The sequence below is a fragment of the Haemaphysalis longicornis genome, unplaced genomic scaffold, assembly GCF_048455015.1.
Source record: "Haemaphysalis longicornis isolate Haplotype H1 unplaced genomic scaffold, Haemaphysalis longicornis Haplotype H1 scaffold_4, whole genome shotgun sequence".
Classification (NCBI taxonomy): domain Eukaryota; kingdom Metazoa; phylum Arthropoda; class Arachnida; order Ixodida; family Ixodidae; genus Haemaphysalis; species Haemaphysalis longicornis.
Window position 1 is genome coordinate 88,598,766 of NW_027526361.1, and position 18,438 is coordinate 88,617,203.

Here is an 18,438-nt window from a genome sequence, read left to right on the forward strand (position 1 = left end):
CTGTACGAGATCCACAAGCTACAAGACCCTGACCACGAATGGCTGCCAGTTTTGGAAGAACTGTGTACTTTTGATGTTTATTTTAAGTTTTTCCGTCAGCCAAAGCATGGCAGACGGTTTTTAATCTACCCTTGACGTGATGTGTGTTTTGAAAAACGGTAAAAAAAAACGATGATTGCTCAATCGTATACACGCCGGTTTCATAATGCGAAGAAGTCGGGTTCGATTCCGACCACGGGAAATTTTTCTTTTCTTTCCAATTGTCTACTCACGTTATTGTTCTTCACCGCTGCTAACCCATACCCCCCAGGTCTCTGGGGTGGCCCTGTGGTTAGGTTGCCGGTTTCGCGACGTAAAAATCCTCTGTTCGATTTCCGGGACCTCCCTAGCCAAACTTTTTTTCAGCCTTCGGAGTTTTCTGTATACGACATACGGATGTATGTCGGCCTAAACAGTTCTGCTGTTAATAAGAATTCATAAGGGTTGAACCATCCAACGTTGGAATCCACAGTAATGTCACTGCGGTAGTTTATAGGGCTGCCCATAATTGGGCGTCGCGCCGTGTGTCCTTTTACCTGAACTCGTGTTCTTAAGCTCTAGACTTCTTGTAAACAGATAAACAAATGTTGAAAATTTTAAATTTCTGCGTTGAAGCGGAAACGAATAAAAATTTGGCGTGGTTGAATGTGGTTAAGTCAAGCCCGTCGCTTGACCTCTCAGATTTCACGCCGAGAACGCGCAGCCAACGCGCACACAATTGCACCGAAAGACATTAAAAGGATGCTGCTCGGTGCAGCCTAACGTCAAGCGCGATCACGCAGTGAACTTGAATGCAGCTAGCTCCTCCTTGCATCGTTTCTTCAAGGCAGGCATCTTTATACACTTTCATCTTTTCCGCTCTCCGTACCCTCCTTCTTTGGAGCGAACAAGCGATTAGACTTTTCCACTCCACAACCGCGTGACGCGCTGGCTTGACCTTGGCTGAGCTAGAAGGTCAGATTGAAGTTACCAGGAACGAGGCGTTTCCTGGGTTTGTGCCTGGAGTGTTATAGCTTTTGCCCTGAAAGACGGCGACAAGATCGCTAAACTGTCTCTAAGCTCTTGAAATAAGTCGAAATCTTTTACCTACTGAGGAATGGGGTAAAAACACTGAGCCGATTTCGCGCATATCGTATATTGCTGAAATTCAAATAAGTACAGGGCACTTTACTTCTTAAACAAACAAATGGTACTTGCGCGTACATAAACAGAGAAAATAATTGCTCGTACGACTTAGCATTTTATTTTAAATAATAAAGGCCTGTGGGTGACATAAGAATTAGTCATCCGGTCAAACACTTACACGGAGCATTAGCTTCAATGTACGGCCGAAAACGAGACCGAAGGGCTCCGATGTAACATTTTGGTCCTTCCAGAAATTCCGCCTCCTTGAGACATACCTGGAAGAGTAACAGAGTAACAGAACAAACACCGCAACTTTCAACAAAACATTGTTTTCGCTTCTGTTTTTTCCCTGTCGTGAATATTCAAGCAGAAAATATGACGATATCGCGAATTTCTCACTGCTTATTGATTAGCGTGGCACAACTTTTGCGCAGTCTCAAAGCTATACTTTTTGTCTTGGCAGCCCGATCTTTATCCGGGAGCCGTCGCAATCGAACATTTTGCTGTACGGAAGTTTCAGTTTCAGTTTTATAGTCAAGTTATTATTGCAATAAACATTGTTACAGAATTAATAACCCTAGAAGGTGCAATTGTCAAAGACTGGCGACATACCTCCTAGAATAAGTACACAAAAACAACGCGTAACGTAGTGGCCCGCAGAAGCAATCCTGTGGTACATAAAAATATTTACACGAAAGGAAAATCAGGTAATAAAAATATTACACAAACGGCCGATCCTGGCAATGATAATTCTAATAGGGACGCCTAACATACACAACCAGTTTGCCATCACAAGGTGGAAAGTTCCCTCTTAAATATTAATTATTAATGTATTTAATAATTTCATAGTACCGCTAAGGCCCTCAATGGAAGGTATTACATGGGGGGGGGGGTTCATAAACACACTGATAATACACATATGTTGAAAACAGTAATAGAAAAAAAAGATAGAAAAGAACGAAAAACGAAACTTCGGTTCAATAGAAAAAAAAGAAAAGAAGAAGCAAGATAGAAATGAACGAAAAAAGAAAACTTCGGTACATCAACACCTCGACCCGCAGAGGCAGGCCTGTTTCAAGCAGACGCACGGCTTCTTCACATGTGGGAGGCCAAGAACAGTCTGAGACATCGACTCAGCCAATATAAACTAAATCGCAACCTGCGTGGTCGGCTTGCCCGACTTGACAGGGAAATCAAAGACTATTCAGCATCTCTTGCGACAAAATTGGCACGCGGCTTGTGATCCCATGGAGAAAGAGATCGGGATGGCTAAGACATGGCGGATCATGCGTTAACTTGTCTAATAGACCCTGACAAAAGTAAGACCACGCAACGACACAATCTAAATGTTGTCCTCCACAAATTTAATGGAACCAACAAACAGATTCTCCAGGCCCTTCTGGATCTCTACATTGCCCCTTCGGCTACCGAAACGCTCCCCCCTTACTCGGGCAGTGATAACGCCTTCCTCGACAGTCCTATCACCTTAAAAGAGCACTGACACGAAAATTTTATGTTACACTTTTATTGCTTTTATCGATGCTTAATGGTCTGGCCAACCTGAAACAGCACTTCAAATACTTCAGCGCGCGATGGTTAATTACATTGAACGGCCTGAAAATCGTTTGTTTCAAATTACCGCGCTTTCATCCCGAACGGCGCATATGACAGACTCCCTGCCTGACCTCACCGCTTTGTGCGGACGTCACCGGCGCCCGCTTGAGAGGGTGTTGCGGCCGCTCGCCGCTCGTGGGGCCGCGTGCATGAATTGACTTCACGAGCTTTTGACGAGTGCTGCCGCGTCACTTCTTTTGGCTATCACTGGATGATGTCACGCTGATTTCCATTTGCTGAGTGTCGCTCCGAGCGCTGCTCCGTCGGCGCGATAAAGGAGATCCAATTAAACTATGTCCTTCGCGTCGCAGGCCGCTCATATTTCACCCAGGGTATTCTGTTGAGTGAAGGAAGCGAACTGTCCAACAATATTAACGGCGAAAAGTGGTGTCAGTGCTCCTTTAAGCGAGGTACTGGATGCCGTTGCGGCCCTCCAGATCGGCTCAGCGCCGGGGCCGGACGGCATAACAAATAAGATACTCCGCAACCTAGATGACGACTCCATCGAGACTCTCACGCGCTACTTTAAGGTGTGTTGGGACGCGGGCCGGCGACATTCCCGCTCAATGGAAAACGGCCAACGTAACCAGCATCCCTAAACCCGAAAAAAAGCTCCAAATTGAAAACCTTTGTCCAATTTCCCTCACCTCTTCTGTAGGAAAACTCCTGGAGCATGTCTTCCTAAACAGGATCAACGACTACATAGAAAAAAATTCTTTATACCCACACACCATGATTGGCTTCTGCCCCAAACTCTCGACACAGGATGTGATGCTTCGACTGAAACACGACGTTATTGACGGAGCGCGCTCCTCGTCAACAGATACTCGTGCCGTCCTCGGGCTCGACCTCGTTGAAGCCTTCGATAACGTCAAACATTCGGCAATCCTAGAGAATCTCAACAACCTTGGGATAGGAAGGAGGGTGTACAACTACATTCGCAACTTCCTCACCGATCGAACAGCAACTATCACTATTGGCGGACTTAAAGCAGACAAAATTCACCTAGGCAGTAGGGGAACCCCCTAGGGCTCGGTTATTTTCCCCTTCCTTTTCAACGTGGCAATGATCGGACTGCCCAATCTCCTCAATAGCATAGAAGAGCTCCAGCATAGTCTTTACGCCGAGGATGTAACACTGTGGGTGTGTGGCGGTAGTGACGATCACATTGAGGACACTCTCCAGCAAGCCATAAACACAGTCGAAAAATACGTTACACCCCGGGGCCTCAGCTGCTCACCCGAAAAATCAGAGCTTCTAATCTACCATCCCACCAGTAGAGGGAGGAAATCTACTTCCACTCCCCCTTCAGTACAACTTTTTGCCGCCAGTTCACACCGCATCCCCATCGTCTCGAGTATTCGCGTTCTTTGGCTTCGAATACAAGAGAATGGACACAATTCCGAATTCTTGCTAGCGCTCGGAAAAGTTGTGCACCAAACAACCAGGCTAATATTCAGGATAGCTGGTCTCAACCACGGAATGAAAGAAGCCAACCTCCTACGCCTCGTACAGGCCTTTGTAATAGGTCGGGTGACGTACGCCACTCCGTACCTCCGCTTACAGCGGGCAGAGGCAATTAAAATAGACACTCTCCTCCACAGAGCCTACAAGTGGGCCATCGGTCTCCCACTAGACACGTCCACCGAGCGATTTGAGGCCCTGGGCATGACAAATAGTCTGGACGAACTCATCGAGGCTCAACGGCTAGGGCAACCCGTACGGCTGACCTAAAGCACAACGGGGTGCCACATACTCGACTCGATGGGTATAGCTCACCCCCCACAGTGCGCCTACTAGTTTCGCGATCCCGTCAACAATACAGGAAAATATTCAGGTCCCTCCGCTCCCGCGCAATATGCATCCTACTCATAACAAGGAGCGGCGAGAGGCAAGAGCCCGTGCACTGCAAAGACGCTTTGCGAAAGTCGAGAACGTTGCCTATGCGGACGCGGCTGATTACGGTGATCGCGAGGCAATGGCCATAGCGGTGGTCAACAATCAGGGCAACACCATCGCCTCCTGCTCTATCCACGCGAGAGACTCGGTGGTTGGAGAAGAGGCAGCTGTTCAGACGAGCGAGACCAGTGACGGCATGGAACAAAAAACGTTTAAAGGTGTTGTGCCACCAAATTTGTTGCTTGTGCATTCTTTGTTGCAAACGTTTTATAATTCGTTAGAAAGCATGATACATGCTCTCACACGCACATATTCTGAGTGAAAAATTTATTATCGCACGATTCATGTGAACAGGATTCGGTTTCGGTTTCTGGGCGCCGATTCAAGCAGTGACGTCAAAGTGTTGCGAGGAGGTTCTGCCACGGCGGCGCTGCGGTACGTTGCGACTTTACTGCGGCGTCTGCTCCCCCACATACGTGCTTCACCACGGAAGTAAACACGCCGACTCGTCACGTCAAGCCGCGACAGCTCCGACGCGGATTCTTTGTCTGCATCCTCGGATGCAGACAAATGAAAACCATGGATTTGCAAACCATAAAAATGCTAAAAAAACGCTCAAAAAAAAAAAAAAAAAAAGCTGCCTCCGCCGCGAATCGAACCGGCAACGTTGACCGGATGGGCGGAACGCGCGAGACCACTGAGCCAGCGAACAAACGATTTCGCTCCGCGATATAGCCGGTGTACTAGATGGAGGCCCATCCTTGGAGTCGTACGTCGGTGTTTACTAGCTAGTTTACAGAATTCCTGGCTTGTAAACTCACATTTTTTAAATAGCGCTTGCGCAGCAAGGTTCCGCGAAGCCCCCGCGACAGCTTATCGCCATCAACTCTGCTCTTCTGCGAAAGCGCTCGCAAAAATAAGTGTGCCCGGCTGCGACTGCGATTTTGCACTGAAGGGATAGTGCTTGCCGTACTTTGGTTTTACGTTTTACGTTAAAAACCTTTGCCGATACTGATCCCTTATTACCCAAATTACCCTACGTAACTGTTCTTCTGCACGAAACTGACCTTATATTTTCTACAGGCGAGCCGATCGCACACGCATTCCGGGGTAGCGGCGTCGCCGAAGATCACGGCCGAAGCGTCGAACGCCAAAATACGGATCGCATTAGCGCTAGTGTTGAGTTGTATGGGCTTCATGGAACTTACTGAGTTTATTACCCTCCAGAAACTAACAAAATAGAGCCGCGTTCATTGCGGCACGAATGTTGTCGGGGCGCAGTTTTCGCTTCTCGGTCGATTGACGACGCGTCGTGCGACCAGTCAGGCGACCGGTTTTGTTGGCGTCTTCGGTCGGCGAGTCAGTCACACTACGGCGACTTTCCATCGGCCGACGTGTTTGTGTCGCCGTCGGCGTGGTGTGACAACGCGGTCAGTTGGCCGATGTTTTAACGACTCGTCGGCGTCGCTGTCGTATCGGTATAGTGTGTCGATACGACCAAGCGACCAAACAAACTGTGGTAACTGGAGTTCACGTTCACGTCGCTCGAGTCGCTAGCGTTGTATGACGTCACAAACTTTGCTGCGCTGGCAATACACTGACGTCATGGTTAGTGGCGCTAGCGATGGGTCCTGATTTCCAGAAGAGCATTTAGGTAATTTTTAGAAGCGAATTAAAATATATATTAAGCGCTTGCTGCACCCAGCACTTCGTGTTGAGGGTCGTTGCATGCAGAGGAAGCCTACAGCAGGCTTTTTACAGACTTAAAATTTGGTGGCACAACACCTTTAATGAAGAAGTTGAAGTAGCACGCACTCGCGCGAAGGACCAGTCTTCTTGCTCTTCGTCTTCGAGCGCCTTCATGGTGATATATTAGCAGCTTCCCGCCAGGCCAACTTGAATCGCGCTGCGTTTTGGCGGGTCATTTGAAGCATCCCTCCAAGGGATAGATGTGATTCGCCGATCTTCTGAGAAGTTCTTTGTTTCCCGTCCGAAGGAGGCAAGCCCTTGTCACTCCGTCGCGTCCAGGGTAGGTTTTCTCAATTCGGCACATTTTCCAAAACGTCCTTGGGCCCCGGTCTTCAATTAGCACCACATATCCTGCGGGCAGTGGTTTAGCGTGGCTCCAGTAATAGCTGTGGTTGTGGACGGAGACGGAGCCTGTTTTTCGGGAACTGTTTCGGCACCTGACTGCGGGCCAGATGCTGACGATGGCGACAAAGACAGGCTACCCCCCTCATCCTCAGATTTTTCCTCGAACTTACTTTTCGAACTTTTCTTCTTGCGTTTTTTTAGATTTGCCCTTTTTTGGTCTTGTGTTTCTTCAAATTTCTTTTTTTTGTATTTCTTTCCAGACTTCTTTTTCTTAGATTTCTTGCTTTTGCTTGACTTCTTTCTTTTTTTCTTTGACTTCTTACTTTTCTTCTTTGATTTCTTGCTTTTCTTCTTAGATTTCTTGGCTCCTTTCGCAGACTTTTTTTTCTTTTTCGACTTTTTTTCGTTTCTTCTTGTTTGCATCATCTAATGCACAGTACGCAGTAAAGGTATTTGGTACTGGGTCACCGGCACTAAGTAGGGCAGTTTTACCATCACCGAACTTTCGGGCCCCTGCGGCTTGCGCAAGTCCGAAAAGCGGGAAACTACAGTGTCGACCGACGACATCAGGCCTGTTGACAGTCGCTCCTATTTCTTTTATGTACTCTTGATGCCATCTTTTCCACCAAGGTCTTGCGAGTCGGCATCGACTTCTCCATTCTTCTTCAACATCTACTCTGTGTGTTTTCGCTTGTCCGTCGTGTAGCTGTTGCCGTCCGTCTTTAACCTTTTTGTCAGTTGTAATATTCTTTTCTTGGAGTTTTCCTTGTTGGTTTCCATATTAACGCTCTCCTTCCACGGCAAGCTGACTTGATAGCCCCCATTTCGGTGCTCTATCTTCCGCTGGAATTCTTCTACTATTTCGCTTTCTGTATTATTGCAACTGTGTTTTGTTGTGCCAATTGATTCCAGGCTCCATAACTTCTGTAGGTCTTGTTGAAGTTCTGTTTCCGCAGCTTCAACTTTCAGAACCATAACTGATTGGGTTTGCGTTAGTCTCGTTTTACTTTTCTCCGAAGGACCTTGCACTACCCAAGCTAAGGTCATTTCAACTGCCATCAGTTTACTTTCAAGTCGATGTGTTCTACCAGTAAGAAATTCCCAATATAATCGGAGCCAACTAGTAGTCCTATCGCATCTGTGGCTGTCGTCTTCATCCTGTCGTCCGCTACTCGTAGCTGCAGTTGTTCCATTTTTTCTTTGATGTTTTGATTGGGAGAAAGAAGCTTACTGTGCGAAATCACGCGAACCTGCAGAGCTTCGATTACTGTTTCTGTTTGCTTGTCTCGGGGTGCTATAGTCACTTGAACTACGTCCACGTACTTGATTTTCTCGTCTCTTCCGAATGAACCGATTGTTAGCCTTTCCTGTTTTATTACTTTGGTGCCAATTTCTTTTGCCAATCCAGTTTCAATGAATGACCGCTGACTTCCGCTGTCCAACAGCAAACGTCAATGTCGGCCAGACGTGTGTCCCCCTATCCATGCCACCGCCGTCTGCAAAAGCACAGAACCATGCTGTATAGCTTAAGTAGCGTGCAGAGTAGACGTCGTCGCCTTCGCTTGCTATGCTTCAACCTGCACCGTCTTTTTGTGTCGCACTGTTCTACACACAGACGTAGGATGTCGTCCCTTGCATTGCTTGCAGTTTACGCGTGCTCTACAGATCCGTGCAGTGTGATTCGGTCGGGTGCACCTGAAGCATGCTATATTCTCTGTGAGAATGACCTTCTTTTCGGTCATTGGAATGCTCTTACGACAGTCCTCAGTCGAATGGTTTTTCTGCTCGCAGAAAATACAGATTCTATCCGCTGAACTGTAGAAGTTGGAAATTGTGCGCAGATTGCGGATGCTATCTCTGGCTTTCGTAGCTGTCTTCTCCTGTTCACGCCGTGTTTGTTCCCGAAAGCATAACTGCTCCCGTAGAAATGTCATCAGCCTGTCCAACGTTTCAGCGTACTCTTTTCCCGTTGAGTGGTTTTGCGCGCTAACTTCCGTGGCTGAGCTGCTCCTTATGGCTTCTTTGGACTTGAACTGGACTGATAACTCCGATGGAATCGCTCTTTTCAACACTGGCAACAACATCGGTGCGTAACTCTCGGGTTCCTCCTTAAGTGATTTCAGTGCCAATGTGTTGATCTGTACTCTCTGCACAAGCCTGCGGAGATCGTCCGTTTCATGTGCCGAACTTACTTTCTCTAAGTTCAACAGATCAGTCATGTGCAGCTCCACCGATTGTTCTCGATTTCCGAACGTTTCTTGCAGGTATTTTATCGCTTCATCGTAATTGTCCTCTGCGGAATACTGGAGCCCTTCTATGGCAGCCGCTGCTTTACCGGTGAGAGATGCTAACAAATAATTGGATTTTTGTCCCTTCGACATGGTAGGTCTGAGGTGAACTGCTGACTCATACTGAGCCCAGAAGCGGTGCCACTCCAAAGCTCTTCCGCCAAACTTTATCATTTCCAGCTCGGGCAGTTTAACTAGCTCCATTGCGTCTTGAGCGGTACTTGGGGCTACCGCCTGCCTTGCGCTGCTATTTAATTCCATTTCTACAGGCTCTCTAGTTCTAAACTCGATGGTAGACAAAATTGCGGTTATTTTCATGTCATACTCTATTACTCTTTGAATTTCGGCATCGGCGGTTTCTTCAGTCAGATATTTCTCCATTTGCTCATTGGCACTCTTGAGGCTTTCGCTTATCCCTTTGATCTGCACCTGAGTCGCGAGTAGCTGTTCTCTGCTGGCTGCTTCATTAACTTGCTGCTCGGCTGCGTTGATAAGCTGCGTGATCTGGCAGCGAAGCGCCTTCCTTTTCTTTGTTATCACTTCTTTGCTCATTTCTCTGCGGTTTATAATGACGCCTTACTTGTTAGCCGTTCCGATGCCTTTGCTGGCCACACCGGTCTCGTCGCACGATACAGATCGGTCCGCTGCTCCGCCGCCGTTTCCTTCTCTGCTGCTCAGTCGCAGATAGACGTCCGTTGTTGGCGTGGAGGTAGTATCCTGGTCACGGCACCATTTGTTCAGACGAGCGAGACCAGTGACGGCATGGAACAAAAAACGTTTATGGAAGAAGTTGAAGTAGCACGCACTCGCGCGAAGGAGCAGTCTTCTTGCTCTTCGTCTTCGAGCGCCTTCGTGATGATATTTTACAGCAGCCATTGCTTTAGCCATGGTTGCCTCCACAAAAATCAAGACAATCATCAGCGACTCCAAATGAGCAATTCTAAATTTCTCACGAGGACACATATCAAGGGAGGCGTCCGCAATCCTCATTTCTGGTCTCCATCTCGAAAACCAGACAGGCAAGATCAACTTATTTTGGACCCCCGCCCACTCTGGCCTTGCAGGGAACGAGTCTGCGCACGAAGCCGCTCGAAGCTTTGCCGACCGAGCGGATGGCCCTTCCGATGCGGAACTCGTCCCAATGTCAGGCAGGGACAGGCTGCTGTCGTACAGTGATATTATTGGTCATTACCGTTTAGGATGGGCTCCCTTCCCACCCGCGCACCCATCCCTCAGTAAACGGCATTCGGTGGTCTGGCGACGGCTACAGGCCCACTCGTACCCGAATCCCCTAGTGTATAGCTATTGCTACCCAGGGCGCTACTCCCCCAAGTGTCATAGATGTCAGGAACGAGCGGACCTGGCGCACATGTTATGGCAGTATCCGCAGGTGATCACCAATGGATGCACGATCACTAACGGTGAGCAGTGGGAGACCGTGCTGCTTAGCTCCAGCCCGGAAGATCAAGTCTTGGCCATCCAGCTGGCTGAAGACGCTGCCAGAGCCCAAGGGCTCACGGCCGACGACTAAGCTACACAACTGGCAAAGGGAATAAAGTTTACTCTCTCTCTCTCTCTCTCTCTCTCTCTCTCTCTCTCTCTCTCTCTCTCTCTCTCGGTACATCAAAATATGGCAGGAGCAGTGTATTTTCGGAAAAATTATTTGAACAAATAAATGATTTGCGCTTGCGCAAGAAGGCACTTACAGATGACAAGAAAATTGCTCCACGGAACTAGTGAAATACAGTTAAATGCAGAGAAGGGAAGAACGGCGAAAAAGAGAAGAGCACGGGTGCACAACAATACATTTGAAGGAACAATGTAATCCAACGCATCAAAATATCCGAAGCAACTCTTGAAATTTAGTGATGTCTGTTTGGGTCGCTATATGCGAGGGCGAATTCTTACAGTCAGTTATGGTGTGGGGCAGGAATGAGTGGGCATACAAGGACTAGTGACATAGTGGGCGCTTAACTTTCAAATGGACCCGGACATTGCCTTGCTGAGTTGTTTGTGGTTCAACAGAGTAACTTAGACGGGGAGAAACCTAGATGGCAATAGTGCCCCTGACTCTCAACTGAATTTTATTTATATAGAAATAACATTGATATACTCAGTGCATGGAGTATGTGAACAGATAAAATAAATGCACTGCTAAAAAAACGTAAAGGAATAAAGCCCTAGAAGCAAGCACTGCTCATCTGGTGAGCAGCAATGCACCCCGTTTTGTACATGGTCCGCTCTCTGAAGCCAGACACCTCCAAGTAGATATGCGTTTTTGTAGCGTGAGCTACACTGGCCGAGGTTGAGCAGTTTCGCGTGGCTCCTGGACAGCCGTGCTGCGCATGCGCGAGGAGCAGTGACGTCACACGGCGCACAGGACGTTGCTCGCTGCCCGGCGTCTCTCGCACACGCCACTCGTCCAGTGCCTTCACAGACCTCCGTTCCGCACGTGGCAGCCGGTCCAATTGAGGATCATGCGAGGGGTTGCCGGGTGTGGAATCGATGGCTCGTGCGTCGCAGCAAAACCTGCTTGCGCCTGTGGAACCAGCTTAGCTATGGGGCGATTGATGACACTGCGCCGGAGCTGCTTGATAAATATACATGAGTCACATAATGCGTATACCGTGAGTGTGTCATGGAAGCAGCAGAAAGCATGCAATCAAGCCAATCCTAGACAACCAAGAAAGCTAAGAATAACCAGCTGAACCTTAGCTCACGTTACGCATATCCTTGCATAGCTCAGCTAAGCCACTACCATTTTTTTCTTTACTCCTCCAGGAGCAGATATCTTTAACGAATTGTCGGTATTTATTTTTTGGTTAATTTTTTAGCCACGCAGCTAGTATTTTAAGGGAAGTATGGAAGTGAAACAAAATTAATATCTGTAAATTATAAACATCGCAGTCACCGTGAGGGTCACAAAAAGACGCTTATCGTTCCAGAAAAACTAGCTCCAATCTCCAATTGGCTCCAATCAAAGCTGTGAAGGTGGTTGAAAAACAAAGCTTTAAACTACACCGACAACAATTGCCCATGCGACGTCACCTTAATTCACACAGGCGTCTCTACAAAGAGCGAGACCTGAGATTCGGCTAGCGGTTACCTGGAATTCACGGGGCAGCATACCGAACGCAGCAGCGTCGGCCACGGCCGGGCTAGAGCGGCGGGCACCATCGCTGTAGCCAAGCCGTGGGTCGGCAGAAAGAAAACGGAGAGGAGCGTCTTTCAAAGGGCCGGAAAGCGGAACCTAGCCATCCTGATGTGCTAGCTTGGGGCTAGACCACCGCGCGACACAAGCGCAGACACCGAAACAATTCGGCAGGTGAGCTTACTGATTCCCATTTATACCGATCAGTTAGTTCTGATCAGGTAGTTCCGCAAGTTTGAGTATTGCAAGAAAGCTGAGGGAACTCTTATAATCACTATTTACCAGAACCCGTTGCTCCTTTCGCCTTTGGAATACCTGTTAAAACACAACCGAATTGGTAGCTTTTCTCTAGCGGCCAGATGTCTGTACGTGGTCTCTACATTTTGTTTTCCCGCCTTGCAAACCAATTCTTAGTGTATCTTCGCAGTACGACCACTCAATTCCGTCGGGTCCGGGTTGCCCAGGAGGTGCTGTTGAACGTGTTAATCAAGCCGTGCGAAGGAATCGCACAATGGACGCGAAGCTGCGCCAAAATAGGCCCAAAGCAACCGTCGCACAAGCAGACGACAAAGCCGACGGAATGGTCCCCGCCATCGCGCTCGCCGGCGCACATGGAACGCTGGGTATTATCGCGCGTTCGCCACGCCATCTACACTGTGCTCCGCGAGTAAAAACCGCACTTCCCCTCTTCAGCCCCGTCAGGAGTTTGCTGTCCCGCACGCCGCCAAGGAACCGTTGACTGGTAGAGGTAGAAAGCTTTGCTTTAAAAAGCCAAGCGCAAATGGGAGACGGAAACAAAACGCGACAAAATAACCACGAGAGTTTTATAATAAGCGTAGGTTTCAGGTATAACGCACCGACTGATACTCACAAATACAGCAGGATGCAGACTGTCGCAGCGAGAACAATCCATTCCGGTAGGCCTAGAAATAAGGTCATGTTTGATGATACAAGCTGCACGAAGCGTTGAGTCTGCCCTGCAGATCTTTACTGAGGGAACCGTCTCCCTGGTACGAACAAAGCGCACTGATGAAGGCACTGCCCACAGCAGTACCGCGGCAGACGCAGAAGGAAAATGTTTATCAGCGAGCACTCAATGAGCGTGGCGGTATGGCCCCAAAGTCAGGGCCAAATAAAATGCGGCGACAAACAATCCGCACCTGTTCCGCGCTGCTGTGTAAACACAAGAGCCACCCAAAAGGCCGGGAGAGGCATCCAGCTCACACATGGGGGAATGTAGGGAAAGGAGGACAGAATTTTCAAGGTTCTCTTTCCGTACATGAAGGCAAAGCACGTGTGTGATGGGTGGTTGCATCTGGGCGGGACGTACGTCGTTCGCTACCTCTTCAGTGAGGCCAACGATCCTTTGCAAGATTAAGCAAAAGATTCGCTACTCTCTTTTTCAAAGACGTTTCAGAAATCACCCACTTTTGGTTAGTGGCAGCATAAGTAATGTGACATTATGCATTAATTTTTAGTCGGGTCCTGAGTGGTGTGCGAGCTGTAGGAATCCGCTGCCAAATGAATCATCAATACAGCGAGGCGAAGAGACAACATTTACGCTCTTTTGGCACGCTTGCTCCATTAGTGCCCTCAATGTCCCGCCGCAATGTGAAGGACTGCTGTGAGCATTCACTATAATTAAATCTGCCTGGCGGGCACACTTCGATGAACGAGGAGTAAATTTTTGACAGTTTTCGGTGCGCCGCGACAACGTTTTTCTGGTTACACGCTGAAGTGTGACTTTATAAAACAAGTAGAGAAGAAAAGAAACGGTAAATGGTGCATAGATGCCTTCCTTTTTTATTAAAGCAACGCTTTCTACCTCTACCAGCCAACAGTTTCTTCGCTGCGTGCAAGACAAGAAACTCTCACGCGGCTGAAGAGAAGGAGGGCGGTTTTTATGAGGATGGAGGAAGACGAAGATCGGCTCAACCAGCTGGTTGTTCTTGCTGCCCTGGAGATTTTCTTCGCTTTGTACCCCTTTGCTGTGACTGAAATCCTTCGCTCTGCCTTCTTACAAGCACCCAGCGACCTCTCAAGGGCGGGAACCCGTGTCAAATGGCTTCAGCGAAGCTGCGTGCTGACCCTGCAGCTCAGCAATGTACCGTCATCGCCTGCGCTTTATGCTGCCGTAATGGATGGAACCAACCGGGACCCGGCCGCTCCAAGTGGACCCCACCAAGGTACTCCTGTTGTTTCACATGAATCAACTCCCGAGGATAACCTGGAAAGCCTGTCAGCTCAAAAAAGTCTGCCAAGAGACTAAGAGGCCACAGATCGGAACGTTTTCTCTCATGCTACTGACATGGAAGTGCACCAAGGTGGCTTTATCCTTGTCACTTACAAGAAAAAGCGAGCCGCCGGGATTCCCGTTGTCTTTGAACCAGCCGAAGGTTATAGTTTGTGGAAAGCCAACCCCAACGTATTGGCTTCAGAATTCGGGGCCACGGCACAAGAAAACGTTTTAACACATCGCCTCATCAAGGATGGTAGACGTATGTGACCGTGTCATCCCTACTGGCAGCGAACCGATTTCACATGTCTACTCCCTTGCTGCTGTGCTAGTCGAGGTGCGTGTGCCACGATAGTACTTGGCAACGTACGCGAAAATCCTAGGTGTGCCCCTTAAGTACACTGATAAGGCACTAGGATAAGTACAATGATGAGGCACCTTAGATACCAAAGTGTGATCTCTGCCCGTCGGTTAGTCATCTACATGTCAGTTAAAAATCAAGTCATTGCTGAGATCCGACGACGCTCAGTCATCTTGGAGTCCAAACCAGATTCACCTCTGGCAGCTGGAGTGTTTCTTGGCTTCATGAGCTTCCCCGTAGAAGAGTACACTGGATCTGCTACACAGTGCTTCAAGTGCCAGAAACACGGCCACATCGCCAGGAACTGCAGGGGAAAACTTTGCTGCAAAATATGCCCTGGCGACCACCCACACAAGGATTGTACCTCGCGCGACCAACTCCGATGTGCAAAATGTTGCGCCCGGCATCACGCGTAGTAAGGGGCTTGCCCGAAAAAAACAGAAGCTACTCTTGCATGCAGTGTCGAGCAAGTACAACGGAAAGCTCCTTCCCCACGTGAGCCACCATCAAACCCAGAAATTGTGTTTTCACCTGTGATTGTGCTTTCAAATGACCGTCCGCTTGAGGGCGGAGCTCCCACAAGCAAGTCCTACGCGCAGCCCACACGGGATCATCCAACAACCACAATTAATCATGCCGCACCTGATGTCCGTTGACACGACACAGACTCCCCCTCAACTCGACGTCCCCGCAGAGAACGTGGATAGATGGCGGCTCAGGCCGCGCAGCATGACATTACTGACTGCCATAACATCTTGAAAACAGGCGCATAAAGACGTTGACCAAGAAAAGAAATACGCAGGAAGACGCGCTACTAGCAACTGGCAACATTTATTAAGAAACATAAATATATAGGGCGACCAACCGATATATTCCAACTCATTAAGACGGACACAGAGATTATCAATAAAAACTACCCGAGGCACAAAAAATACAGCCTATAATGTGCTATCACAGCGCGTGTCGTCCCAGAAACATCAACTCTGCGTCTTGCAGACTGACTGAAGGATGACTCACGCACATCGACCCCTTCCGACTGATATTCCAAGCTTCCATAATCTCCATTTGTGTCCTGCCCCTGTGCCTAAACAACAAGGTTGTTTTTTCGAAAAGCACTTCCTCACGCCCAAGCACTTCCTCACGCGTCGAATCAAAGTTAGTGGATTGAACTAACACCAAGCACTTGTCTACATGTCTGTACAGTTTGTGCACAAGCCCGTCCAAATCCACCTCAAGTGCCTTATCCACCTTCGACAAAAAAATGCTGCTCAATATGGGTGCCATCTTCGAGCCATTGCATACTCCCGATCTCTGGACGTACGTCTTACCTTCCCAGCCCACGTATGTATGCGTCATGTAAAACAACAAAACGTCTAAAAAACTGTCCACGGAAATTCCACATTTTGCAACAAACTTCATTTCGTCATTGTTGTATATGCACTCCTTCACACTGCTCATCAACTCACTGTGCGGCAAGGTGTAATACAAATCCTCAATGGCAATGCTAAATGCACATGGCGCCAGTAGGCCTCCGTCCTTTAGAAAACTGACCACAACAGAAGAGCTAGGAATAACAAAAGGGTCATCTAATTTCAGGCCACTCAGGTGCACCTGCAGGTATGTAGACACAGCACGGCACCACGTACCGTTTTTTGAGACAATGGTTCGAAAACGAGTGTCTGGCTTGTGCGTTTTCTCTTTGCGGTGATCAGGGCACTGCTGCTCGCCAACCCCTCCTATGGCCATATCCCTGAGGTAGAAGCCGTATTGTCTTTGGAACCTTTCGTGGCCTCCACATCATCAGCTTCGCAGCATCGTTCCGGAGCACAATATTACATCGGAGACCCACTGCCTGAAACCGCTTATTAACGCAAGACTCAAGAGTTGTACAATTTTTCAATGAAATGCACGTGGCCTACGCTCGAAGCTAGCTGATTTTCGCCAGCTTATGCGGACATATCAATTTCCATTTATTCTTATATCTTAATATCGAGTTGAAGAGCATTGTAAGTTTAATGATTATTATTTGCTTCCTTCGCATCGTTTAAACCGCCCGAGTCGACTTTTTATTGCCGTCCGTCATGATCTGCTAGTAGCAAGCGTTGCCGTGCCTCCTCATGAATCCGAAGAATACGTCTGTGCAAAAAACAGAATTGACAAACAGTGCTACACTTTAATTACTGCTTACATAGAGCCAAGCAGCCGCTTTGGTGCCTCGCGGCTAGAAAATATTATTACTGGCACGTTCCCTCCTCACCTAATTTGCGGTGACTTTAATGCGCACCATGAGATCTGGGGCAGCGCACATACAAATTCCCGGGGATCGCGGCTAGCCGAGCTGCTGATCAACTACTCTATTCAGCCTCCTAACAACGGCAGCAACACTTACATGAAAAACGTGAAAGTGAATAGCTGCATTGCCGTCTCTTTTATTTCAAGCAGCTGGGCTGCCAAATTGCCCTGGCGCCCTGACCTGGAAAACAAGGGTAAACGACCATTACCCGGTTTTGCTTTCTTACCTTGACAAAGATGCGCTCCGAGAAGGAGCGAAGGTCAACTGCACTAACTGGGAGGCCTATGAAGAGAGCATGGGTCATGGGATTACAGAATCAACTAGCGATGATGACCTAAGTCCTATCATTGCTCGCTGCCTGCGGGAATCATCGCGTGTTATGAAAAGCCTCCAATATCAGAAGTGATGAGAGGCATGAAAGGCTACGAACCATTCGCAGGCATGCAGAGCGCAAGGCTCGACGTACGAAAACTTTATAAGACACGCACGTAGGCTGCAGAGACATGTCAGGCGCCATTTATAAAAGTTAAGCAGGCAGCGATGGCAAGAGTTTTGCGCGAAATTTTATGTTCGCAAGCCTTTGTACCACATCCGGCGTGTAGTAAAGGGTATGCGTAACAACATCTCGCAACTACGCCTATTCAGCGCGGTGTCGTTCCATGAGAATAATTCTCAGAAAGAAGCTGCTGAAGAATTTTGCAAGCTTCTGTCTGCCACCACATCCGCAAGGACGCGCCCAAAGTTAAATCATGTCATTCCACCTCCAGCTGCTGTGCCTGCGTTAGGCCACAGTGCAATTTATTGCGGCCATTTCCGATGTAAAGAAACGCTTTTCTTCTGGTAACGATGAAATTACCTATGAGGCTATTTGTCATTTAACACACCACTCTAGCTTGCATTTCTTGGAGTATTATAAACCTCCGTGGCTGCATGAAATCGTTCCTCCTGAATGGAAGCTAGCGAAGATTACTTCCGTTCTGAAGACTGGAAAGTCACCGACACGCTATGACTCTTTTCGACCGATCGCCTTACTCAGTTGCATAGGAAAATTAATGGAAAAAAAATGATCTTGAAAAGGATGAATTGGTATGTCAAAACCAGAAAAATTTACCCACCTGAAATGAACGACTTTCGACGGAATATATCGGCCATTGACTACATAATTGCACTCGTATTATATTTACAACAAGAACTCAATTCTGGCCACATCCCAACTCCAGTGTGTTTAGACATCAAGTCAGCATTCCACTCTGTATCATGATGCAATCCTAGCATGTCTTATTGCACTCGGCTTAGAAGGGAGATTATATGCATGGTTTGCCAACTATCTCGAAAGAC

The 18,438-nt window shown here is 48.1% G+C and overlaps 1 protein-coding gene across 1 annotated transcript in view; it reads right to left on the minus strand.

Moving 5' to 3' along the window:
* LOC144178995 (cytochrome P450 3A24-like) overlaps positions 1-13,357 on the minus strand; it is a 47,145-nt gene extending 33,788 nt beyond the window's left edge. The window contains exons 1-3 of the mRNA XM_077707156.1: positions 13,082-13,357; positions 9,640-9,776; positions 1,343-1,439 (exon numbers count right to left, since the gene is read on the minus strand). Of these exons, the coding sequence (XP_077563282.1) occupies positions 1,343-1,439; positions 9,640-9,776; positions 13,082-13,123 (276 nt within the window). The 5' untranslated portion in view covers positions 13,124-13,357. The remainder of the gene's footprint in view (positions 1-1,342; positions 1,440-9,639; positions 9,777-13,081) is intronic.
* Positions 13,358-18,438: the final 5,081 nt, after the last annotated feature.